A 27,894-nucleotide genomic window follows, 5' to 3' on the forward strand; every position below is an offset into this window, starting at 1 on the left:
TCATAATAATTTGCCCTCGTGTGTTGGTGAGTGGTAGAACAACTGGGGGGGGGGGGTAGAAGTTAATGTAAGTGCAGAGTTAGTGTAAATTTGTTCCCTTTTCACACATCTCATGGTCTTGTTGTATGGAGGTTTTCTTTAAATGAGTTCTATGGTGGTTCTTTATTTTGTGGCTGGCCACAAGAAGACGAATCTCAAGGTTGTACACTGTGCACATGCTTTGATAATCAATGAACCTTGAACTTTGAAATGAGCAGCCGATTGTCAGCATGGACTTGCTGGACAGAGGGGCCAGTTCCAGGCTGTCTCTCTAGCCAGTATTTTACTGTCTTTGCAATACTGAGGAAAGGGTTACTCACAAAACTCTGTCAATGCTCCTGTTGCTCATCTGTCAAGAGACACACAACTTCACCCTGCTGGTGACTTATCCCTATCCTCTGTAATATACTTCAGGAAACTTACTAACAAACTAATCTCCTACCATTCACTGCAACCAAGAATGCCAGGTTATAATACATTATTAATCACCTTATTGATTCAGGACTACAGCATTGTGTGGTCAATTTATGTTTAGTCTCTATTCAAGGAATAAATTAATGTTCAATTTCTTTTCTTTTCATCTGAACTATGCCACTATTTTACATTTTCGGTTAAATGGGGTATGGGACTTATATAAACAAGTACAAAGTAGTGATGATTCGACTCTCAGATACAGATTAAAAGCAGAGGATGGTGATCTTCACAGCTAGAATATGAAGGGCAAACACAAGCTGGTCCTTGGATGTTTATAATTCACATTTGTAGTTCACTTTTCTATGGGTAAATTTTTATACTTATGGATCCTGGCAATGGATTTCAGTGGCTAAGAGAAACTTCGATATTACTTGGATGGAAGGGGTATGGGGGCTATGGTCTGGGTGCAAGTCGATGGCACTAGGCAGAATAATAGTTTGGCATGGGCCGAAGCAACACACACAAAATGCTGGAGGAACTCAGCAGGCCAGGCAGCATCTATGGAAAAAAAGTACAAATGACGTTTGGACAAACTGCCGAAGGGTTTAGGTCGGAAATGTCGCCCGAACTTTTTTCCCATAGATTTTGTCTGGGTGCTGAGTCCCTCTAGCATTTTGAGTGTGTTGCGTGGATTTCCAGCATCTGCAGATTGTCTCTTGTAGATGGGCTGAAGGGCCTACTTCAGTGCTGTAGTGCTCTGTGACTTTGGGAAAGAGCATGTTCAAATTTCAGACAGGCTTTTCCATAGTATCAAATGGTCCCAGAGTGAGGACCGTCCCAGAGAGTAGTGAGTGGTGAAGTGAAAAAGTCTTCATCTTGTCCTCTATTCCTAAACCCTTCCAGAATATTGACCATGCTGAGTCCTGTTCACCCTGGTGGTGGCCTGGCTGAGTGAAACAACCGCTTATTGCTGAACTAGGGGCAGTTAGATCTGTCAAGACTCTGTGAAATCCTTTCTCACAGTCCTTTTGCAGCAAGGTTTCCACTCCCGGTTCTGTATTTTAACTTGGCTTTCAGAATCTGTCAACAGAGTCGGTGGCATCACTGGCTTCCCTTGTTAGCAGTTTAGTTATTTTTTTTAGAGATACAACACAGAACAGGTCCTCTGGCCCTTTTAGCCACACTGCCCAACAACCCTCACTTAACCCCAGCCTAATCACGGGACAATGTACATTGACCAATTAACCTACTAACCGCTATGTCTTTGGACTGTGAGAGGAAAGGAGAGCACCCGGAGAAAACCTATGCATTCCACGGGGAGGGAGGACATATAGGCTCCTTACAGATGATGTTGGAATTGAACTCCAAACTCCAATACCCTGAGCTATAACAGTGTTGTGCTAACCACTACGCTACCATGGGGCCCACGATATTTATAAAATTGGGATCAAAGACTTTTTGCCCCCAGGTTTCTATCAAGGTATGGCATTAGCTCCAAAATTATTCCTTCCTTCCATCTAAATTCAATAAATGAATGGGTTATTCTATCGCCTTAATGCAAAGTAGTACACAAGTTCTGATAAAAGTTCGTTGAGATAGAGTGTTAACTGTCTATCTCTCTCCACAGATGCTGCTGAGGATTCCAGGCACATTGCTGGTTCTATTTCAAAAAAGGCACAATTACTTCCACATGTGGAGAACCATACTAAGACAGTGAACATTTATTCTCAATACTCTCAGAACTCTGCTGCCTGAACAATAGTATTATGCCTGGGCATGAACAATTTATCCCATAGAAATCACATAATTAAAAACTTTAATTTACAGTCAGGCTTCAGAATTATTCTTACAAAACTCCAGAGTTAGCAGCAACATCAGGAATCAAAAATGCGGCGAGGGGAGATGGAACATATTAAAAACATGCAAGAAATACCAGTTCATGGGCTTCTTGCCACTCCAGCACATAAAGTGCAGCGTGTGCTGGTCATGCCTTACCCTATGCAGTCCACTTCGTCCGTAACCAGGGAGGGAGGAGGTTTTGGAGGCAGAAGCATGCAGGGCTAGGGGACAAAGGAGTAAAATCTGTATTAGAACCACAGAGAACCAGACAAGAGGCAACAAACAAGACACTTCTGGGTTTACACTTCAAAGCAACTTTCTACTTCCATTTAATGAACAATTTTGCGTGGGTTCCTCTGCCTAGTGTGGAACAGACTCAGAGGACTGGATTGGGACCAGAAAGGGGAAACTGTTTTCAGTCCTATTTAACCTCTTCTCTTGCCACATCCAAGGACCAAAGAGTCCTTCCAGGCATGGCAATCACTTGCTCTTCTTCCAGTTTACTGTCTGCTTTCTGCGCTCATAATGTGTACCAGACATCAAACACAGGCTGCTTTGCAGAACACTCTGCTCCATTCAGAAGGGCACGATGAGCTTCCTATCATCAGTCGTATTCTCCCAGCAGGGGCCCTCACAGGCTTGGGGAAACTCATTTTCCAACTAAAGACCTCACAAGATGCAAGACTTAATATTGGAGTTTACTCATTCAGGTGAAGCCACCACTCCCCACCCTCCAACGTATGTGGCAGTGCCCTTCTATTTCAATTTGTCTTGTGACAACTTATTTCTGAAACATTTTATTTGTATTTCTAATTTTTAAAGTAATTGTTACCTTGACTTTAGTCTGCACGCTATCCCCCTCGCTACAATTTAAAACACACTTGCTACTTCACTTTTTTCAATTCTGATGAAGGGTTCCTGTCCTGGAACATTGACTCCCTTATCTTTCCTGCTGATGCTGTCTGACCTGCTAAGTGCTTCCAGCATTTTCTATTGTTGTTACTGAGTGTGAGTTGCCAAGTTCTGGGTAAGTGAGGACACTGTTCAACCACATGTTTTTGTCCTTCCAGTCTTGTACTTACTGCCAAAGTTCCCAAAGTCCTCATGGATGCTAATATTGCAGAGATAGCAGGAATCATGTGGTCTCTGCCCCAGTGACTTTGAGTATGGTGTGACTATTACCTATGGTTAGCTGTCACTAACTGGTAAACTGGGAGAGATTTTCACAACCCTGAAAACGGCACAAGGGCCCATTCACAGCAGTTTGTCCTGCAACAAGCAATTTTATTCTCTTCTTGCTTTGACCTTCTAAAACAAAATTGAGATATCAAACAATTCCAACAAAAATATAAATCTGACTCATCAAATGCTATCGAATTAAAACGATTCCAGGACAAAAAATGTCTGAGAGAGTTTTATAGATACTAAATTGGATTAATCTCTGTGTTATATGCTTCATTATAGATAAGCAATCATAACATTTCTGCTATGTGTGTTATGTGCCGTTGGTAATTTATGTTGCTCCTTGGTCTGAGAGGAATGCTGTTTTGTTTGGCTATAATCATGCATGGTTGAATGAAAATTAAACTTAAACTTGAACTTGAAGAGTCCATGGTGTTAGGCAGTAGTGAAGTATCAGGAAGGATAGAAGATTGGCTGACTGGGAAAAGGGGTTCTTTTCAAGATGGCTGCTTGTGACTAGTGGAGTTCAATGATTCACTGGTTCCATTTAATATCACAGAATGTATACAGTACACAACCTGAAATCCTTACTCTTCTCAGACATCTATGTAACAAAAGAAAACTTTAGAACCCCAAAACTCCCTCCCCCTCCCGTGCACAAGCATCAACCCCACCTCCCCCTCCCTACACCTGCCTCAGCAAAAGCATCAGCAACCCCACCCCCCACCACTCACCATGCAAACAATAGCAAAGCCCCCAAAGAGTGCTGCAGAGATTAGGATTGGAACCACATCTTTCAGCATTATCCATTAATGATCTGGATAGCAGAACTGATGGCGTTGTGGCCAAGTTTGCAGAAGATACCAAGACAGGTGCAAGGACAGGTAGTATTGCAGAAGGAGGGAGTCTGCAAAAGCACTTGAACAAGTTCGGGGAGTGGGAAAAAAAGTGGCAAATGGAACAAAATTTAAGGAAGTGTGGGGCTATGCACTTTGATAGGAATAATAAAGAATAAAGGTCGTTTTTAATGGGGAAAGAATTCAAAAATCAGAGGTGCAAAGGGATTTGGGATTCCTTGTTCAGGATTTCCTCAAGGTTAACCTGTAGGTTGAGTTTGGTAGTAAGAACAGCAAATGTAATGTTAGCATTCATTTCAAGAGGACTGGAATATAAAAGCAGGGTGGTAGTTTTGCATCAGTCTTCACTGAGGAAGACAGCAGGATACCGGACACTCAAGGGTGGCAGGGAAGAGAAGTGTGCGCAGTCACAATTACGACAGAGAAAGTACTCAGGAAGCTGAATAGGCTAAAGGTCGATAAATCTGCTGGACCAGATGGAATGCACCCTCGTGTTCTGAAGGAAGTAGCTGTGGAGATTGCGGAGGCATTAGCGATGATCTTCCAAAAGTCAATAGATTCTGGCATGGTTCCGGAGGACTGGAAGATTGCAAATGTCACTCCGCTATTTAAGAAGGGGGCAAGGAAGCAAAAAGGAAATTATAGACCTGTTAGCTTGACGTCGGTGGTTGGGAAGTTGTTGGAGTCGATTGTCAAGGATGAGGTTACAGAGCACCTGGAGGCGTATGACAAGATAGGCAGAACTCAGCATGGATTCCTTAAAGGAAAATCCTGCCTGACAAACCTATTACAATTTTTTGAGGAAATTACCAGTAGGCTAGACAAGGGAGATGCAGTGGATGTTGTATATTTGGATTTTCAGAAGGCCTTTGACAAAGTGCCACACATAAGGCTGCTTAACAAGATAAGAGCCCATGGAATTACGGGAAAGTTACATACGTGGATAGAGCATTGGCTGATTGGCAGGAAACAGAGAGTGGGAATAAAGGGATCCTATTCTGGTTGGCTGCCGGTTACCAGTGGTGTTCCACAGGGATCAGTGTTGGGGCCGCTTCTTTTTACATTGTACATCAACGATTTGGATTATGGAATAGAGGGCTTTGTGGCTAAGTATGCTGACGATACGAAGATAGGTGGAGGGGCCGGTAGTGCTGAGGAAAAGGAGAGTCTGCAGAGAGACTTGGATAGATTGGAAGAATGGGCAGAGAAGCGGCAAATGAAGTACAATGTTGGAAAGTGTATGGTTATGCACTTTGGCAGAAAAAATAAACGGGCAGACTATTATTTAAATGGGGAAAGAATTCAAAGTTCTGAGATGCAGCAGGACTTGGGAGTCCTCGTACAAGATTCCCTTAAAGTTAACCTCCAGGTTGAGTCGGTAGAGAAGAAGGCGAATGCAATGTTGGCATTCACTTCTAGAGGAATAGAGTATAGGAGCAGGGATGTGATGTTGAGGCTCTATAAGACGCTGGTGAGACCTCACTTGGAGTACTGTGGGCAGTTTTGGTCTCCTTATTTAAGAAAGGATGTGCTGACGTTGGAGAGGGTACAGAGAAGATTCACTAGAATGATTCCGGGAATGAGAGGGTTAACATAGGAGGAACGTTTGTCCACTCTTGGACTGTATTCCTTGGAGTTTAGAAGAATGAGGGGAGACCTCATAGAAACATTTTGAATGTTAAAAGGCATGGACAGAGTGGATGTGGCAAAGTTGTTTCCCATGATGGGGGAGTCTAGTACGAGAGGGCATGACTTCAGGATTGAAGGGCGCCCTTTCAGAACAGAAGTGCGAAAAAATTATTTTAGTCAGAGGGTGGTGAATCTATGGAATTTGTTGCCACGGGCAGCAGTGGAGGCCAAGTCATTGGGTGTCTTTAAGGCAGAGATTGATAGGTATCTGAGTAGCCAGGGCATCAAAGGTTATGGTGAGAAAGCGGGGCAGTGGGACTAAATAGGATAAAATGGATCAGCTCATGATAAAATGGCGGAGCAGACTCGATGGGCCAAATGGCCTACTTCTGCTCCTTTATCTGATGGTCTTATGGACTTATGGATGTACAGCTGAGGCTTTATAAGACATTGGTCAGTCCACATTTGGAATACTATGAACAATGTGTGGAGGAATGTACTAGCTCCAGAGAGCATCCAGAGGAGATTCACAAGAACAACCCGGGAATGGAAGGCTTAATGTATGTGGAGTATTTGGTACCTCTGGGTCTGGAGTTCAGAAGGATGAGAGGGAACTTTAATGAACACTATTGAATACTACAATGCTTGGACGGAGAAGAGAGGAGAGAAGAGAATTTTTCCATTAGTAGAAAAATCTAATATCTTAGAGTGCAGCTTCCGAATAATGGGACATTTCTTTAAAACCAAGACAAGGAACAATTTCTTCACCGAGATGGAGATGGATCCATGAAATTCCTTGCCATGGAGGCCGTGGAGGCCAAGTCATTTGGTGCATGCAAGGCAGAGATTGTTAAGTCCTTGACTGATAACAGGATCAAGGGTTACAGGAAGGCAGGAGAATGGGGTTCAGAGAAAAAAAATTCAGCTTTGATTGATTAGTGGAGCAGATTCGATATGCCAAATGGCTAACTCTACCCCTATATTTTATGATCTTTTTAGAATATGATGCAAATAGAAGGCAAGTAACATACAGAAGCTTGGCAGAAAGTAATGTGCAGAGGTCTATTAAAATAATTGACAATCAATGAGGAATTGATCCATTCCAGACGTTTGATGGATGATTGATGGTCTTACATGCACTCCCTGCAGAATCATAACGATGCCTGAAATGAGGGTCACCAGAGAGAGAGTGAGATGCCAGGCGGGCTTGCTTCTCTCTTTCCAATTCTTCCTTCAGAATCAGCTTCCCGAGGCCTGACTGGATCTGTAAATTCACAAAGGCCAGTTGCAAAAATAAGTAAATGAATTATCTCTGAACAGCAACCAATGTAGCATAAATGAGATCTGCTAAACATGGCATAATCTTTCCTTGTGAACAACGATTCTTTATGAACGTACTTTCCTTTGAACTGTTTCAATAGTAATAGTAGTTGTGGGTAGGAGTTCAAGACAAACAATTCTGTTTTGGTTAGGGATTGATTTCCTTTCTATTAACTCTACCAATACTGAAGAAGAACAACTGGAGTCTGTGTGACATGGTCTTGATTAATGGTAATATCTTGATTATGCTCGGGGGCATAAAATAAGAGTAAAAGGAAGAAAGACCTGCATTTGCATAGAGGTTTTCATAATCTCAGCGCATCACAAATGCTTCCTGCTAAATAAGTATTATTTTGAATTGAAAAACATGGATGCACATCAGTCATATTTCTGCTCTCTGAGCATATCCATGAGTGTCTAGAAATCAGAAGATGTGTAACTCAGATGGTTAATGGCTGGGTTGAGTTGTTCCCCAATCTTGGCCAGTTGCTTGCAAATGTTTCATTACCATGAGAGGACACATTGTCAGTGCGCTGTTGATTGTTGATCTGAGGCTGTAAAGTGGCAAGACAAACTCTCCCAAGTCTCTACCCGTGAAGATCGAGAGAGACCCAAATTCTACTGAGCATCAGTGAAAGTCATGGCGCAAGCAAACATACGGCGTACAAGAGGATTCCGAGAAGCATCGTTTTCCACGGACAATTCTGTAAACAAGCACATAGACCTCGATCCTATTTATGAGTCGATGTGGGAAAAGTTCCAGGCCATTGCACAAGAAGTTCGCCATACAGCCAATCAGCGACGAAATTTCCTCCCCACATCACAAATGAATTTCCAAAATGGCGACAATCAGCTGATTGAAAAATGTTATACAGGCCGAGCATTCGGAAAACACACCATGATCAACAGCACCCTGACGTTGTCTCCTTGCACAGTGACAAAACTTTGCAAGTAAATTGCCAAGATCGGAGATCAACTCAACCCAACCATATCTATTTGCTACCTTGAAATTAAATTTTATCTATTTCTGATCTGCTAATTGGATGTAATTTTTCACCTCAAATGTCAGATTAAGTGGCACCTTAAATAAAAAGCACAATATTAGGATATCACTGTTTAAAAAAGAATTATTGTAGTGTAAGAAGCATTAAGACCCCACCCGTAAAATTACATGTACAGCTTCTATGTAACCGGTGTATTGGCTCAACACTTTCAGGCTATCATGGGCACAAAGGAGAACCAGGGTGGATTTGGTGGAGGAGGAGGCATGGTAGTGTAGCAGTTCACAGTACCAGTGACCTGGGTTCAATTCTCGCTGCTGCCTGTAAGGAATTTGTACGTTCTACCCGTGACCACGTGGATTTAATTTAGGGTTAAATTGGGGGATTGCTGGACTTCATGACTCAAAGGTCCTATTCCCTGCTGTATCTCAGTAAATAAACAAACAAACATGGTAACTGGCAGTGTGGCAGGCGAGGGGTGATGTGGGGGAGGAGTGAAAAAACTAATGAAGCACAGTTCTCCAGATATTAAAACTACCCCCGACTTCAACTGGAGCTATGCCAAGGATGGTCCTACAGCATTGTGAGCAGCAGACTGGATCAAAGCAACTGGGCATGATGCCATTACAGCTCAGGACGTCGGAGTTCAGAGCTTCATCTCAGTGTCCTCCCCCGATGGAATGTGGGTGTTTTCTCTGGGTCCTCCCACAATCCAAAATCATACCGATTAGTAGGTTACTTGATCATTGTAAATTGTCCCGTGATTGGGTTAGGATTAATTGGAGAATTACTGGAGGTTGCTTGGTGGCACGGCTAGAAGGGCTGGACGAGCCTGTTCTGTTCTGTATCTCTAAATCAAATAAATAAAAGAAAATAACTGTGGCCTACAACGTGTGCTCAGGCCATGGGCTGGCTGCATTAGAATTCTAAAACGTGGGCAGCAGCAGGAGAGTAACGTACAAGAAAAATCGATGCTTTGCCTTAAATTACGGAAGGTCCACTAACTTTGGGCAGATATTGAAAGAAGTAGCTGTTCAGTCAGAGCAGAAATAAGAACATTTTTCAATTGGGGGTGGGGGGGAGAACCTTTGGCATTCTCCACTCATGAAAGCCATGAATTTGCAGTTGCTGAGGACATGCTCTACCATGGCCCACGGCCACTCACGGAATGTGCGGTTAGCAAAGTACTCCTCATGTAAAATATCGACCATCATCTTAGTGAGTAACAACATACACAAGGAGGTCTATTCCTACTTGTATTCCTTGCACTTTATTTGTTCCCTGCTTTAAAGAATTAAAAACAAAGGTCAAGGTCACGACCTTTAGATCCATCTTCTGTCAATAAATAACTAATGAATGCCACATACATTGGTGATGTTGCCAGGGTACACATATTGAACGTGGAAATGATACGTGCATTAGTGGGAATCATGACCCGATGCACAGTCAAATCCTGTTCCATCATTGCCTTTGGGTGGGTCAGAAAATGGCCAAGAAAAGGATGTTAGGGTAAAATGCAAACATGAGGAAATCTGCAGATGCCTGAACTTCAAGCAACACACATAAAAGTTGCTGGTGAACGCAGCAGGCCAGGCAGCTTCTCTAGGAAGAGGTAAAGTCGATGTTTTGGGCCGAGACCCTTCGTTAGGGTAAAATGTTTTGGTTGGCGTTGTGGGGATATGTCGCTACCAAAGGAGGCGTAAGGTGCTCCTTCCCTCCACTAGCTAGCAGTTCACCATTGGACGAGGTGTAGCACCTACTTAGCCCCCCGATCAGGGTCACGTGAAGCCAGGGTGCAGGTGGTGGATCGTCGTATGAGCAGCTGGTGCATATCACAAGTCCTGGTTACATGACCACTGACACCAGGCAGACAATCTCTGAAGAGTATTGATAATGGCTGGAGTCACTTTTGTAGAAAAAACTTGCCAAGAACAATCATGGTCATGGAAAGACCACGATCATGACTATAAAAGACTTGGCACGTAATGACGATGACGATAATGGGCAGAGGTAATGATAGTCACCTTAGAAGAATGCACGGATATAAAATAATCCGGGATATGCCAAAGCATGTCAGTAATTATTTGTCATAAAATGATGCAAGAATTATTAAAATGAACAGCTGGAAGTGGGAAATATTACTAATAAAATATAAGCAAAATAAAGATATTTAAAACAAAATCTATACAAAATAAAATAATGTAAAATAATGCAAATAAATGCAAAAGGTTGGCTTGAACAGATTTTTTTCCTAACATGTGCTATACAACAATATGAAATTTAAGTTATATTTATTTATTGAGATAGAGTGCGGAATAGGCTCTTCCGACCCTTCAAGCTGTGCTGCCTAGCAACGGATTTAGCCCTAGCCTAATAACAGGGCAATTTACAATGAGAAATTAACCTGCTAACCACGTCTTTGGAATGTGGGAGGAAGCTGGAGCACCCAGAGTTAGCCCATGCACTCTACAGGGAGAATGTACAGACTCCTTAAAGATGACATCAAAATTGAATTCCTAACTCGGAAGTCCTGAGCCGTAATAGTAATACCTCTCATATCAGCTTAGCCCCAGTGGACAAGACAAGGAAAGCAAATAAAGCTACCTATGCACAGACACACCAAGTACTAACTCTGCCTCAGTCATGCTGTGCCTTTACGTGAAGGTGTGAACTCCATTCTTTTAACAGTCTTAGGTACACAAACCAAACATACTTTATTGAGTTGCTCCTCCTGGAGTTGCCTTCGTCGGAGTTTTTCCTCATCTTCCTCTTCTCGCTCACTGCCTCTCCTCCTGTCTGTCGTGAAATAGTCACAAAATACAGCTTTAGAGATCTACAAGAGGGGCAGGCTTTGTCTAAGTTAAATCAAAGAGAGATGAAGTTCACAATCTTCAAGATGGGCATGGTTGCATCCAAGAAGATACTTACAGAAGGCTTCTTGAGATAATCTGTATCATGGGCATCCAATGTCATTCTTCCTCCAAAAGAGATGTGTGGGACATCTTTTATCAAGTATTTGATTCAGGCAAGTGGCCGTCACTGTGATATATATCATCACCCAATGGTGATTCTACCTATAAGATACACAACCCTCCTGGGAGCTACGTGTCAAATGGGGGCTCTGAACCAGCACAAAATGGTGAGAAATTACTTTAGTCAGAGGGTGGTAAATCTGTGGAATTTGTTGCCAAGAGCGGCTGTGGAGGCCAAGTCATTGGGTGCATTTAAGGAAGAGGTAGATAGGTTCTAGATTAGCCAGAGCATCAAGGGGAATGGGGAGAAGGCAGGAGAGTGGGGATGACTGGAAGAATTGGATTAGCCCGTGATTGAGTGGTAGAGCAGACTCGATGGGCCGAATGGCCTGCTTCTGCTCCTATATGTTATGGTCTTAAGACGCAAGGAAGATTGGAAGGAAGCTGGTTTTGAAAACTAAGGAGGGGACTTCAGTAATATACTAGTAACTTAAGGAACAGGAGTATATTTCTCTTGATCACACAGGAATTAAAGTAGGAAGAAAAATTGGTTTTAGGGTCAACAGCAGAGTTTTTAAGTACCTTATGGCAAAAAACCAATAGCCAGGATACCTATTCATCCCACCCACAACGCCATGAAAGTTGGAAAAATATCCTGTCCCGAGAAAAGAGCAGGGCTGAATTATGGCCTTTTTAATGGTCAATTGCCAATATAAATGAGATGTAGGCATATGAAGGTATGATTCACTAATAATAGGAAGGAGTACTTTTTAATGTAGCAAAATACTTTAACTCAAACAAATGTACCTGGAAAGTTATTTTCTTCAGGACTTTAAAATGCAAAATTCATTAAGATTTATAAGTCCCAATGTTAATTATCTCAGCATCTTATTTAGCTGTACATGCAGTTAGAGGGTTGCTCACACCGCTCGTGATGACTGGCCCAGCAAACTACCTTTCAGCTGCTGCATGTGCTCGACATGAATGTGTGGTTGTTTGCATTCGTGACAAACAGTAATCTCTGGTGCGTGAACAGCAGTGAGCAGCAACACCGGATGCCCATTCAGAAAGTTATTTGTTAATTAAGATGGAAAAAAAAAACAAACAAAATAGTCAGAGAAGTTGGTGAGATGTTCTAATGGTAAAAAAACCTGCCTTTCCTCCATCTTCATTCCACTTCAAAAAATAATTTGAGCTGAAAGATCAAAATCTTTTGTATTGAACACCCAGCAAAAAACCTAAGCCAACAGCAAACATGGTTTATATAAACTTTACCAGTTGCCACGTCCAACCACGTTAAGTGGACTGCTGTTCTTTGTTATGCAGGAAATCAGGGCTTTGAGAAAACAAAAACCACTCCAAAACAAAAATGAAAAGTACAAAGCAGGTACACATGAAAAGTTCTATTAGGTCACATTATGGGTACCAAACTCTCTGTGATGGTAATGGATGAAATCAGTCAACCAGAGTGATGATGACTTTTGGAACTAAAATATTTATGATGCATTATTCAAAAGATTCATTTCAAAGAGATTAATTGATTCAAGTTCCAATATTAAAACCCTATCAATCAATCCACAGTGCAGACCATTTAAATACTTTAAGAGCTCGGATGACAACGTAATGAGAAATTAGAGATGTTTCTAATTTTAGGACATTGTGCTGGTGACAATTTTCCTTAATGGAGCTGAAAATTTATTCACGCAGTTTAAAAAAAAGCAAAGGAACATCAGTGGAATAAAAACAAGGTCTGACGGAGATGGAATTAAACGCACCTTGGCTTGATGGCACTTATTGTCTTTCTGCACAGAACCAAGTGCTCCTTGTGATTTGGCAGAATGCACTGCACCAGAAATCTGAATCTCGCCTTGGAGATAGATCCAATTATGCGATAAACCCCCCCAAAAAAATTAACACTAGTGCAGGGGCCATGCATCTGTTTTCTATCTGCATTGTATCCTGTGTTGTGCACTTAATATGTTTATTATGGTAGATAGTCATGTGGATGGGGGCGTGGTAGAAGTGAAGAGTTTTAACTATGTGTTCATGCTTTTTAGAGTCAATCTGGCTAGTTTAGAACTAGGGAATGGGTCGGGATGATATCTTTTTGTTGAGCGTTTAATTTTGTTTAACTACTTGTGTTTAACTTTGCTTAATTTCATTTTAGTTTCATTAGTTTTATCATCTCACGATTGTTTGTTTTGCTACTTTCTTATTAAAGGATCGAATTAATTTCTTCAACTTTGAACACGACTATTATTGGATTCTATGGAAAATACTTCACCCAGGATCAATTCCTCTGTGCCTGGATTCTAAGTGGTGTTGGCTTGTTCGAGTAGCCGCTAAAACTAGTATTAGCACTAATAACTGTCAACACTGGGAAAGACCATCTGATTCTATAATGCATTTTTAGGGAAGTGAGTTGGCTGTATTCTTCCCTCATATAAATCTGGTCTTTATGCGACCTAAGCCCACAACACTGAGGTTGGTACTTAATTGCTGACAGAAGCATCAGTCAACTCAGGAGTAATTTGGTATGTCACTCGTAAATTTCTACAGAGGTACTGTGTAGCGCATTCTAACTGGCTGCATCACCGTCTGGTATGGGAGTGGGGAGGGGGGAAGGTTGGGCTACTGCACAGGATCGAAGTAAGCTGCAGAGAGTTGTAAACTTACGTCAGCTCCATCATGGGCACCAGCCTCTGTAGTATCCAGGACATTGAGGAGCAATGCCTCAAAAAGGTGGTGTCCAACATTAAGGACCACCATCACCCAGGACATGCCTTGCTTTTATTGCTACCATCAGGAAGGAGATACAGGAGCCTGAAGGCGCACACTCAGTGATTCAGAAATAGTTTTGTCCCCTCTGCCATCAGATTTCTGAATGGATGTTAAACCAATGAACGTGACGTCACTAGATTTTTATTTCTATTTCTGCACTACTTATTTAACTATTTAATGTGTATCTACTTACTGTAATTAACAGATTTTTCTATCATTATGTACTGTAATGTACAGCTGCCACAAAGACCAGAAACTTCACAACATGTTGGTAATATTAAATTTGACACTGATTCTGAGATGGGTAATAAATACTAGCCAAAACAACAATATCCATAAACATTTATAAAATAAACTTCCAAAAAAAGGAGCCAATTAAGAATTTAAATGGTACTGCACAGTAGTCTTCACCTATTCCCTGAATGATATGACATATGAAGATGTATTAATGCAAATGATAATCAGAACAGAAAAACTTGTTTGCTGTGAATTTATGTTTTGTTTCATTTAGAAAATACAGTTATTTTTAAAGAACTGATACCCAGATAAAAAGAGAGATTTTGAAATGTGCTTTAAGATTTTAGTTTTGTTAAATTTCACCTGAAAGCATTTACATTATTCCCTTTTAACTTGAGAAGGCAGAAAGATTTTTAAAAGTAATTAATGAACTGCAAGGCCTATGTGTCAGGCTTTTATCATACCTATGGTACCTGGACCTGGCCAGTAGTCAGTCTCCACCTCAGAAGTCTGATCAGGATCTGGAGCCTGGGCGGCGGGGAACTTGGATGATTTGATGATCTCCACACCTGTCTTGAGTTGTGCTGCCATTGCAGCTGCATCTAGAGTGGCAATCAGTGGGAACTCAGCATAGGTTACTGTCCTTGCAATAGACTGGGCGTTTCACTTTAGCCTCTGTATGCCTTCAGCACCCTTTGCTAAAGAGTGCCATCATTGTAAACAAAATCATAGCGTTTTGGCATAAAGGTAACACATTCTGTTTGCAATCAAATCAGCATTATTGGATCCAACTGTTTAATTAGATATCTTCTGGTATTTTATATAATGACTGGAATACAAGTAATTCCCTAGTGTGCTTCCTAGTGGTAATAGTACGTATAGAGCAGTTTAATATGTCTTTAGTGGTAATACAAAGTATAATTCTGGAAATCTCTGGAAGCTTCTTTGTTCTGCATTATTTGAATAAGTGCTTTTTCATTGGTTAAATCTTATCTACAAATTTGAATGGAATGTTCTTTATCCCTGTAGTATAAAAATAGCTGTTCTATACAAGGCACCATCTCAGTTCCTTTCTTTCTCTCTCTCTCTCTCTCTCACTCTCTCTCTCTCTCTCTCTCTCTCTCTCTCTCTCTCTCTCTCTCTCTCTCTCTCTCTCCTCTCTTTGCTTAGCAGACCATCTATCACTGTCTGTTCAACCTTCCTTTGCTCCATCAACTCTTAACAAAACAGCCGTGAAGCAACAAGTTTTTTGCCTCTTTCTTGACTTCTGAAAGATCAAAAAACATCAGAATTAAATACCATCAAGGTATTTTTATAATTGGTTAGTTCTGAAGACAAGCCATAATGTAAATGATTGACATATTTATGCAAAGTTTATAAGACTTAGTGATGTAAGACCTGTAAAATATGAATGTGTGCCTTACGTATTAGAAGTAATTCTTAAAAGTTGTGTGCAATACTCAATATTCATTTTCTTTAGCATGCACTACGTCTTGATTTCATTTAGGATGGTCATTAATTTTCACAGTTTCAGTTGGCATAGAAATTGTTAGCACAAATGCAATTAAGATGTTGACAAGTTAAAAATAACCTCTCATTTAAGTGAGATCTCGGAATAGGCATGGGCTACAGATTGGAAACACAAATATTACAGCTTTGATCCTTTCACAGTCTCACTTTATTTGAGAAAGGTTCCTCAGCTGAGGTGTAGGGTCAATAAGCTGACATCAAGCAAACAAAAAGGCAGGAGATCATCTCTGAAAAAGGTTTCTTTATGTTTGCTCTCCAAAATCTACCCTGCACGACATATTCTGCTCTGTCATATTATTTGATCAACCTACATATTGGTTGATAAACAAACTCTAACACTGTGATACTGTCTGATGGTATATTCCCTGTGATCCAGTCCATTTCAACTATCCCTCTTAACCACTTTTCCCAAGAAAAGTTACTTATGTTCACCTATGCCAAGGAAGGAGAGGCCCCTTCACCTTCTGAGCCCCAACCCATTGCTCCTACAACCCCAGAATGCCCGAACCTGGTGTAAACTGACAAATCACTCATCAGCAAAAAAATTCTGACCAAAGAGCATCAAGAATGTGCATTACAAGAGGCTCTCTCTTGGATCTTGTTAAAGATGAACATCTTGCTCAGTACCAACTTCATCAGTTTATTTGCCCTCGCAATGAAGTTATTTTTGTGGCAATTTGGTTTCAGATTCTTCAACTACCGCCACAGCTGCGCACCCCCCCCCCCCCAGTGGAATCAAGTATGTTGCATGTCCTAATTCTCTGGTTTTAATACTTTTGACCCAATCCCCAACAGCAATAACTCTGGTACATGGTAAACTTACACTTTAGTTTCCTGTTAAATTTCTCCATCTGTGCTGCAGATGGTGGCCTATTGCCTGGATATTTTTAACTCATGTGCAGGCTTTTTCACTAAGTCAGCAAAGTCTGTATCACTAACTACAGTATCCTTAGTATGGTATGACATCCCCTCAGCATAAACAACCACATGCTGAGATTTGGTCATACAATGGTAAAGAACAGCTGCCTCACATCTCCAGTGACCCAGGTTCAATCCTAAACTCTATTGCTGTGTGTGTGGAGTTTGCATGCCTCACACATCTCTGTGACTGTGTAGGTTCCCCTGGGCCCTCTGATGTCTCCCACATCCCTGTGATAGTGTGGGTTCCCCTGGGCCCTCTGCTTTCCTCTCACATCCCTGTGAGATGTGACACATGGGCTGGTAGGTCAATTGGTCATTATAATAGGTGAGTGGTGGAATCTTAGAGAGTTGAAAATTTGGTTGGAATGTGGGGAGAGCAAAATTGGAAGCTTGATTGCCAGAATGTACTTGTGGCGGGACTGGCCTGATTCCATGCTTTGGCTTTCTATGAAAGATACTGAACAATATAAGGAAATACAAGGGCAGATGATCAAATGCCTGGTCAAGGTGATGAGTCTTATCAATAGTCTTTCAGAGGGGGAAGAATAGATATAGTTTAATGTCTACAAGGATCGTAGTGCCCAAGTCCTAGTTCCTGGAAAATGACTACACAGGTTGATAGGGTGGGTAAAGATGGCATATAGCATGCTTGCCTTTATTACTTAAGGCACTGAGAAAGTTTTATTACAGCTAACTATAGTTAGGTCACATATGGAGAATTGCATTAAATTCTGGTTGTCCCATGATAGAAAGGATCTCGAGGTTTTGAAGAGGGTGAGGAAGAGTTTTACCGGTTTGCTGCCTGGATTAGAGGGATTGACTGAAAAAAAAAATTGAACAAACTTTTGATCTTTTCTCTGGAGTAGTGAAGGTTGAAGGGAGATCTGATAAAAGGTTATAAAATTATGAGGGGCATAGATGGGGTAAATATCACTACCTTCTTCCAAGAATTAGAATGTCTAGAACTAGAGGATATGCAAGGATAGCAGGGTTCTCATGCTTAGCTAATAGATGGCCAGTGCCCTCTCGTGGCCCACCTCTTTTTCTTTGGCCTGCTGCTGGTATGATGGTGAAGTGTTTTAATACCCAGCCTCTCAAGTGACAATCACACCAGAGCAGTACCACAGAGCATAGCGATAAGACTTTAAGCACATATGGAACAAACATGGAACAACCCAAAATTGGCCAGAGTTACAGAATTTTACATACAGGGTGGAAATTCTGAGTGATCAGAATTGACCGTTTCAATTGCCATTTAACTTCCTCAGAAATCTCAGAGGAGAGGCACTAATGCAGGCAAGTGGCGCATTTTGTTTTGATAATGTAAAGATTAAATCTATAAAAGCTAATTATTTCCATTGATTCGATCATAAAATCTAAAATCTAGTTGATGTTGGGTTAATTTTACACATGGTAGAAATCAAGCCATGAATCTGGTTCAGAGCACAGCTCGAAACAATAACTGTAGTTGCAATGACAGGGCTCATTAATGGAACAAATTTAAAATTTCTTTACTTCAAAAGTTTGGGACTGTTAATAGAGGTACCACTTTTCTTTCCACAAGACAACTGAGAAGCATAGATTGAGAAAGGGAATTGAAGACTTTTTTCCAATAATTTGATCACCATCATCGTGTCGTATGATGAAGGTGATCATGGTCTTTCCATGACCATCATTGTTTTTGGCAAATTTTTCTACTGAAATGGTGTGCCATTGCCTTCTTCTGGGCAGTGTCTTTTCAAGGTGGGTGACCCCAGCCAGTATCAATACTCTTCAGAGATAGTCTGCCTGGCGTCAGTGGTCGCATAACCAGGACTTGTGATATGCACCGGCTGTTTACACGACCATCCACCACCAGCTCCCATGGGTTCACATGACACCTTGCCCAAGGGTGACCTGCAGGAAGTGGAGGGAAGGAGCGCCTTACACCTCCTTTGGTAGAGATTAATCTTCACCCTGCCACCCATAATTTGGTAATTTCATCAATCATGATTCTATTGGGAAGTTACAGAACAGGTCAGTGACACTGCTAGAATGCTGTGGGACTGATTACCTAATCTACCTTCCCTCTGAGAGCAATGAATTGTGGAATTTACAAAGAGTCTTGATCTACTGTAAATAGAGTTTAAAACTGAAATTAAATACAAAGATTAAATGATGCTTTTCTTCAATTATAAGTTTAAAAGATGGTTAAGTATGAAATGTTTATGTTATTTAAACATTCCAATAATCAGAATTTTCTGCCAACAGGTTTAGTTGAAGCATTTTAAATTATTTAGCCATTTAGAAAGACTTGCAGTTAAGGAAATTCACAAGCAAACAGTACTTAGAGATTAATGAGTATTGTTAATAGGAAAACAAGGAACATATTAATGGCGAAATAAAACAGAATGAAAAACATGAGCAAAACTGTCATAAATAATAAAGAAGCAAGGAAATGGGTTTGGTAACAATCTAAAAGTATTCTTTAAATTGTTGTAAACTATATATTATGAAAAATTCTGTTCATATTTGAAGAAGTAATTTTTCACAAAATGGCCATTTGGACAATAAGAGTTGCTGTCAGTTAAGATAAACTAAGATTATACTCATGAATGAAGGTGTGAATCCCTGTGAAGGACAGTCCTTCAGCTGTCCTTGATGGAGGAAATGAATTTATCAGTTTCAATCCTGTTCAGTGTGAGTTTGGGTTTGAAATACAGACCCTCTCTCATTAGGCACTGACTGTGCTGAATTAACAATTGCACTCATTGGAGCAAATGTATAAATTGAGAAGTGTTCACAGCAAATAGAGTAGAAACAGCTTTCAGTTCTCATTCACAAAATCTTGCCCTCCAAAAACTCGCATGAAACAACATGGTGCTCACTTCCATGCTATTTGAAGTCCTCGATAGAAGGGAGTGCTTGAAAAGCTGCTCCACTCTCAGCTTGACAAGTGAGCTTAAACACACAAGGCAAATGTCGGCTAGAGTGCTAAACTTCAGCATTCTGGAATTTCATCTGGTACTCAGAAGACCAGAGTCAAGGGTTGAGCCAGTTCTGTTGGGTGGCATTTTACTCTGATCTCATCTGCGCCAAGGCTGAGGCTCTGGGTTTCATAGCGGAACGCCCCGCTGTGTGATGAACTAAGTCCGAGGCTGTGGGCCTACGCTGGCTGCTCCGGGCTTTAGGTTTATGGGCTAAATTTGGTTCTGAATCTTGGTGCTTCCTTTACTATTCACATGGTTTGGTTTTTTGCCCCACTCTCTGTGCATTGGATGTTGGTCTTTTTTTAAAAAAAAACTGTGTTCTTTCAGGTTTCTAGTTTTGTGGCTATATGTAAGCAGACAAATCTAAAGGTTGTGTAATTTATACATACTTAGATAATAAATGTATTTTGACCTTTGAGGAAACTGCCTTAAATATGATCTTATGCAGCATCTATTTTACAATATCCTTATATTTGTCCTAATATCTCGAGAGATATAACAAGCTATTATAGGAAACAAAGAAAGAGAATTTGGCAGTATAATATACAATATGCCAAGGCCACAGAAGTGAAGTACAAAGTAGTAAGGAACTATACCATATTGCTTGTAGATAGGAGGCTTTCTGTATATATTAGTTCCTTGATCTGTGGAAAGAAAGTTGAACAGTTTACTAATTATTACACAACACAATGAAGATTCTTTCCGATTCGAATTCCAAATAAATTTGAGAATACACATTGATTTAATACAGGATGTTAAACACAGAAGGCAAATATCAATGTGTCATGTCAGAGTGCATCATAGAAACAGCAAAAGTAACCTTCACCAGCCACACAGAAAAAAATCAACCAATGTGGAAAGAAAAAATGCAAAATACAAATGCTTCTGAGCGAGGACAATGGCAGCAATGCTTCACACAGTGTCTGCATCTGACCCTTTCTTATTTCAGTACATTAATCAGGCTGATTACTGAGGATTACTATTCTTCGGATAGGAGTCCATCTACTTGCCAACTGCCCTGTACCCGCTGGCTGCCGCACAATGATGTAGCAGGAAAAGCTGTCACCTCACAGCTCAATCCCAGCCTCCGGAATTTGACGGTACTCACTGTGACCACATGGAGATCCTCCAGGAGCAATGGTGTTATTTACAGCATGGAATAGGCCCTTCCGACCCTTCAAGCCACGCCGCCCAACATCCCCCCGATTTAATCTGAATCTAACCGTGGGACAATTTACAATGACTGATTAACCTACTAACTGGTATGTCTTTGGAATGTGGGAGGAAACCAGAGCACCCGGAGGAAACCTATGTGGTCATGGGGAGAACGTACAAACTCCTTACAGACAGTGGCGGGAATTTCAAACTTCCCAAATACGTGTGGGTTAGTAGCGTGATTGGGCACTGTAAATTGCACTTGCTGTGTGGGCGAGTGTAGAGAGAGGAGAACTGATGGGAACGTGGGCAGAATGAGTGGCATTAAAAATAAATGTTTAATGGTTGGTGGGCTAAAGGTTCCATTCCTATGTTGTTTCTTCCTTCGACTAACCCAAGTTTAAGATAAGCTCACAGGTTCCTATCAGAAAAGTAATGAAAATAATAGTAAGAAATTCGGATATTTATTAAGTAGGAAAAATTATAATTTAAAATGCAATGAATGTTTTGTATGTTACAAGGCAGATGGAGTAAGATAATAGAGACACAGAGTAGTACAAGGTATACTCAAATTTAGCCACAGTGCAAATAGTATTAAACCAGTATGCAGCCAGACAAATTTATCGTTGTGTAAGGTCAGGAATGTTACTCGACTGCCATTGGACAGTGACAAAATTAATAGAACAATGAGTTGAGTGAGAAGGAGATTTATTTGAAGTCTGTTTCAGATTAGCCTATCACTTAATTAATTAATAATTTGATACCTTGATACTGTGGAGTATGGTGGCATGGTGGTTAGCGCAATGCTTCACAGTACCAGTGACCCAGGTTAAGTTCCTGCCCCTGTCTGTAAGAAGTTTGTACGTTCTCCCTGTGACCATGTAGGTTTTCTCTGGGTGCTCCTGCTTCCTTCCATAATCCAAAATTGGCAGGTTACTTAATCATTGTAAATTATTACGTGATTAGGCTAGGGTTAAATTGGGGGTCGCTGGGTAGCGCAGTTCAAAGGGCTGCAAAGGCCTCATCTGCGCTTTATCTCAATAAAATAAAATAATGGCATTTATAATTTAGAGTAAGCAAAGAAAATGACTGAGTGGAAGCAGATAAGTAGATAATAGGTTGTTCATAAATCTTCCAGCCCAAGAACTGACGCAGGCAAACCAATGATTCTGGATTATTCATCTCTGCTTATTAAGGTAAGTCTCCAGGACCTGATCATGAGTAATGTACTGCAATAATAAAATGCCTGAAGCAGCGCACTGAGTCATGAAAGATCAAAGGCTTACTGTTGTTGATATAGCATATAAACATGAAACATGGACAACGCTGTGTTCTGGCAGAGATCTGAAATGATGCCACAAGATTCTTTATTGTGCTTTCATCCTGCTGGTTAACCAGTTCTGTGCATATTTACATGAAGGAAGCTTATCAATTTGAATTTTGTTTCTCAGTTTTTGAGTTGCAGTTTCTAAAGGTGATGTACAAGTGGGCTGTACTGGGAACAAAACATTAAAACAAATGCTTGTGGAACATTACACCATCGTTATCATCTTTTCATTCGACTATTTTAATTCACTTTTCAGCTTTGCTGTGCGCAGGTTTTGATGTAATCCCACTATAGTCCATTAGAAGCACCAGGGCAACACGTCATTCTCCTGAGGCCAAGAGAAGAACTGGTCCTTCAGAAGATCAAGGTTGTAATCTTAAGAGCAGTTTTAGATGGATTTAAATTTGTTCAGTTTGGTAGTTCATTACAGCATCAATAGACTACCAAGAAGTTTAGTACTAAGCTTCAGTAATCCTCATGCCTTAGTGGCTCTGTCTGCAGTACAGAGATTGTATTTGTCATATTCAAAACAAAGATCAAGGATGGATAAGAAGTGTAGTTTGACTTTTAATGTTCGTTGCTGAATAATCTTCAGGACTAGCAATTATTTTCCACACATTATATAGCAATTAATTGCGTTTCCATTTATAAGAGTCTGTTGGGGAGAAGTCCCTCCTTCATTGTGGTGATAAATGACAATGTGATAGCATATTCTGCTTCTGAAATTTCTCTTTAGTGACTTGAATAGAACCAAATTTTGGAAGCAAAGCCCATTGCGCAGAACAACCATACTGTTCTGGTTCCATTCTCACCAGTGGCTAACAACAAATTTCTACCCCATGTTTTTCCCCCTCGTCCACTGAAGGAGTGCCCTGATCAAACTGAATGGGTGTGAATTCTGATAGATGCCGATGTACTTTTGGCATTTATGAGCAATGCAAAAACACTCAAGCAATCTCTAAGCAACCCACACATTCTAAAGATGCCTGTATTATCGATTCCCTGCATAGGACTGCTTCAGAATAACTTTATGCCAGGTGAATTCATAGACTGAAAAACTAATCCAAAGAATCTGTGAGGAAAAATGTAGACAGGACATAGAAATAGAGACATGGCTACAGCCTAGACTACAACACTGACCATTGTGGTTAAACTCCTACCTGGAAGATGGAAATGTTTAGGGGTCTGAACATAAGATGGTGTTAGAGGCCTGCTGTCTGGCCGCATAGGGAGAGGGGAGCTCCGACCACTGGATGGCTCAGTGCCTCCAATAAGAAGAGTAAAAATTAATGAGAATGGCACAGCTTCTTAAAATCTAATACAACAAAAATGGATCAGTAATAACGTAAAAGCAAAATCAATTCAAAAATTACTTTATAGTGTTGCAACTTACACGATATTGGGTTAGCTTAAAGAACTCATTCATACTAAGATAATGAAAAAATACTTTGACCAAATAATAAATTACTAAATTTTGATTCAAATGAAGAACAAACTTGACTCTCAAGTACAAATATTTTAACACACCTGAACAATTTTAGATTAATTTTACAAAACAATAACTTTTAGTTTAGTTGTGAACATAATTTAAGAAAGCAAAAGAAACAAAAGATGGTGAGTAATGGTTTCCATCCCACATAAAAGTCACTTAATGCAGATAGTAAACTGCACGTACTTTAATCCAGGAGTTTCCAACCTGGGGCCCATGGACTCCTCGCTTACCAATAGGGGCCCATGGCATAAAAAAAGGTTGGAAACCCCTGCGTCAATCCTTCCATGAACATCAAGATGTTACTTTTGTGAAAGGTCTCATTTAGTTGCGCTGTATAAACCTCACGAAAAATAACAGCTACTGCTCATTGCACAGGAAACATTACAGGACCTTTGAAAGAAACTTGCAATGATCAGTAAATGAAGTAAACACACAGCAGGACAGGCAACATCCAGAGAAACAGGGCCATCGCTTCGGGTTGAAGAACCTTTGCTAGTTTTGATGTCTAACCTGAGAATTTCCAAGATTTTCTGTTTTAGTTATGGATTTCCAGCATCTGCCATTTTTAAAACATTTTGTTAACTAAATCTGCACTTGTTTCACAATCTTGATTATACACAACATAACTGATAATAATAAAAAAAACAGAATTGACAGTTCCTGAATCATATAGTTGATCAACATCATTACTTAACAAAATAGCATCAATTATCCAATTGATGCCAACTGAAAGATCATTTAAGAGAGTTTGCTTTAAGAGTCATTCAAAGCTGAATAATTATTGCAGATTCTGTATTTTAGGCACAATATTATACCACCTTTAGTGACAATGGCTCAGATGTTGCAGAATTTTGTTCCAGCAAGCACAGTGCCTGCCTGTCCACAGGTACATGAGCTTGATGAGGAAAGGTGGTCTTACTGGTCCTTTGCATCATTGAGTTGGTGGCGATATCCTTCAGAATGCTCCTACAAACGTAGTACTTGACAGAGGCAAAGCTAGGAGTGCAGCCTTGTCACTCGTCCAAGTTGGCGTGGAATTAAAAAATCTCTAATATTCAAGTTGTCTCTGCCAGTGGTGCAGTGGTACCCGCATCCAGACTCCAGAATAAGAGGTCCCAGGTTCAAATCCGGCCAGCTGCTTACATACTTCCCATTGGTGCTGGGGTGAGCATCGAGCTAGCGACTTGGCCTCGTAAAACGGACAAATGCTAGAGAAATGGCAAGGTTACCACCTGATGTGCCAAAGAAGGCATGGAGAAGAACTTAATATTCAAATATAGTGCTTTCCACATACCCAAACAACCAAGGTGCATCACGTGAGTGCGAGTGAGTAAAATTCCAGCTGAGTCAAGGGGATATTAAGGACAATGACCCAAAGTATGGTCAAGGATTTTAAAGGAGAAAGTTTAGGTTAAAAAAGCAGAGGTTATAGGGAGGATATTGCAAAAGGAATGCAGGCACTGGCAAAGCAACGACATTCCAAGTCGCACAAAGGATCCGAACTGGAGGACTATGGAAGTTGTAGGATCGGGGGAAGTGACGCATATATGGAAGAGGTGGGAGAGGGGAGGGGGGAGTGGGAGGCTGAAAGCAAGGATGTGAATTTTAAAATGAGGTGTTCCATTACTGCTGGCTAGCAAGAATGAGGTTTTCAGCAGCAAGTGAATTAACTGCGCAAGTAAGAAGCATCTCAAATCATTCCTGCATTTCTGTGGCACTCCAGTAAAATTCACGCTCCCTTCTTTGTTCAAAATTGATTAGGAGAACACTCCAATATGTGGAAGTTACACCTTCAAGCCAACACACATTGCATAATAATTTTGTTAGCATGCTTGTCTTTGAAGAACTGGTCTCAATAAATAACAGCATCCATGCCATGCAAAGATATCACAAAACACATTTGTTATATTTTCTGTGTTTACTTGTGCCACAAATTGAGCTTAAAATTCTGAACATGACATACCTATGTAAAATGGAAAAGCTGCAAAATAAAAATTGAAATGCAAATAAACAAGATTAGAAAATGCCAGATCACTGCATTTAGGAAATGAAAGTGTAGCTCATTTTATTTCACAAACACATTCTGTGGAATGAGGGCAAAAGAATGTTGAAATGTTTATTCTTTCCTTACCTATAACACCATTAATTCAACTTTTGATACTGAGAACAAAATTAAACTTGCTTTACTTGCAGATTGGGTAACTGTGGACAGCATCCTGATTTGGAATGTCTAATACAATCATTAAAGTTCAAGACTTATAATGGGCTCTGGGAGCTGAAATTGATGCCTTGTTATTGGTTTCATGAGTAGAGTCAAATGTCAGGCAATCAAAACATCCCTTCAGGGGACGTCTATTTATATATTGCATGTGAAATGCATTTGTACCTAGTAATAGTAATAAGATCAACATTACTCCTTACTGGATCTATATGTATCGACATTAAGTCTATAATTGAACATCCTGTTGTATTTTATTGATTTATTGAGACACAGTGCAGAATAGACCCTTTGAGACACACTGCCCAGCAACTGCCACTTCCACCCAATCCCATCACTGGACAATTTACAATGACCAATTAACCTACAGTTCTGTTCCCTCTTATCTTCAGACACCAGCAGGTCAGAGAATTAGTTTATCTGCACATTTAACATATTCAGTGAAACACTTCTATGACTCTCTGGGATAGGGACAGATTTTCAAATTTTAACGCTGTCAATGAATCACTTCTATAGCTATATGGGATAGGGATAGATTTTTTAATTTTAAAGATTTGCAAGAAAGAGGCACAGCGGCAGATGAACGGCTATGAAGGAGCATGCACAATAGTCCCAATGACCTCCTTCGGCTTCAATGCTTCTATGTTCTTGTCTTTCTTTGGACAGTGGTATGCAGGGTGGAGATATAATGAACAACGCACACAAGGACCTCAGGAGGTCAGGCAGCATCTATGGAGAGGAATGAAGAGTCGGCATTTTGGGCCAAGACCTTTCATCAGGACTGGAAAAGAAGGGGACAAGCCACATTAACAAGGTGACGGGGAGGGATGGAGTATAAGCTAGAAGGTGATGTGAAATGAGTTTGGGGGGGAAAGGTGGGTGGGCGAGAGAGGGGGATGTTGTAAGAAGTTGGGAAGTGGTAGATGAAAGAAGCAAAGGGTTGAAGAAGAAGGAATCTGATAGGAAAAGAAATGGACCAGGAGAGAAAGGGAAGGTGGAGGGGAGCCAGGGAGAGGTGATGGGCAGGTGAAGAGAAGCAGTACGTGAGGATCCTGAATGAGGAATGAAAAAAGAGAGAACATTGCAGTAGCAATTTGACAATTCCTTTCAGAACTTTAGTTTCCCGTGTAAGAAGCAAATTCATTCATTCTTGTTGTAAGGTCTGTTGTAAGAGAAGCTTCAGATTCTCTTACTATAATCAATTTGGTCAGGATGACATGCATTAAAGCAAAAAAAAATGTTGGGAAAGCATAACAAATTAAATATACTTGATGAAAAAAAGAAAGACTTATTTTCCAGGTCAGAAGTGAAATTAAATCTCCTTCAGGTGATGGCTACATTTCCCATGGGTGGCTTCTATTTTAAGTCATAAATAAACAAAGATAATTAAAATTGCTCTATACGTTAATATTTTACCTGATAGAATTGTTATGGTTTTATGCTGACTAAAAAGAAACAAAATACATCTCACAGACAGTAAAATGAAAGAAATCAATTGTTGGATGTTTAATAGTATGGGAACTATGATAACTGTATGCCTGCTATAAATTATACTGTCTAAATTATATAATACACAATACATTTAAACACATCGAGAAGACGATACTTTAAAAAGATTAGAGCATGGCCTGATGATTGAACAGGAGCCCACTAAAATCTACAGTTAGGCTATTCATTCATTCGTTATGTGCTGTGTCGTATGACGTGGGTGATCATGGTCTTGACCACAATTGCGCTTGGCGAATGTTTCCACAGAAGTGATTTGCCTTCTTCCGGGCAGTGTCTTTACAAGATGGGTGACCCCAGCCATTATCAATTCTCTTCAAAGATTGTCTGCCTGATGTCAGTGGTTGCATAACCAGGACTTGTGATGTGCACCACCTTTTCCCATGACCCTGATTGGGGGAAGGGGGTCTAAGCAGGTGTTACACCTTGCCCAAGGGTGACCTGCAGGCTAGCGGAGGGAAGGAGCACCTTACACCTCCTTTGGTAGAGCTGTATCTCTACCTCG

General features: G+C 40.6%; 1 protein-coding gene across 1 annotated transcript in view; it reads right to left on the minus strand.

The window, feature by feature from the left end:
• Window positions 1–27,894, minus strand: part of ablim1b (actin binding LIM protein 1b) — a 279,078-nt gene that overhangs the window by 22,803 nt on the left and 228,381 nt on the right. Inside the window, exons 14-20 of the mRNA XM_072239588.1 lie at window positions 25,629–25,646; window positions 23,334–23,438; window positions 20,288–20,335; window positions 14,736–14,873; window positions 10,995–11,077; window positions 7,095–7,224; window positions 2,449–2,513 (exon numbers count right to left, since the gene is read on the minus strand). Coding sequence (XP_072095689.1) covers window positions 2,449–2,513; window positions 7,095–7,224; window positions 10,995–11,077; window positions 14,736–14,873; window positions 20,288–20,335; window positions 23,334–23,438; window positions 25,629–25,646 — 587 coding nt within the window. The remainder of the gene's footprint in view (window positions 1–2,448; window positions 2,514–7,094; window positions 7,225–10,994; window positions 11,078–14,735; window positions 14,874–20,287; window positions 20,336–23,333; window positions 23,439–25,628; window positions 25,647–27,894) is intronic.

Source organism: Mobula birostris, chromosome 21, assembly GCF_030028105.1.
Source record: "Mobula birostris isolate sMobBir1 chromosome 21, sMobBir1.hap1, whole genome shotgun sequence".
In the NCBI taxonomy this organism is placed as follows: domain Eukaryota; kingdom Metazoa; phylum Chordata; class Chondrichthyes; order Myliobatiformes; family Myliobatidae; genus Mobula; species Mobula birostris.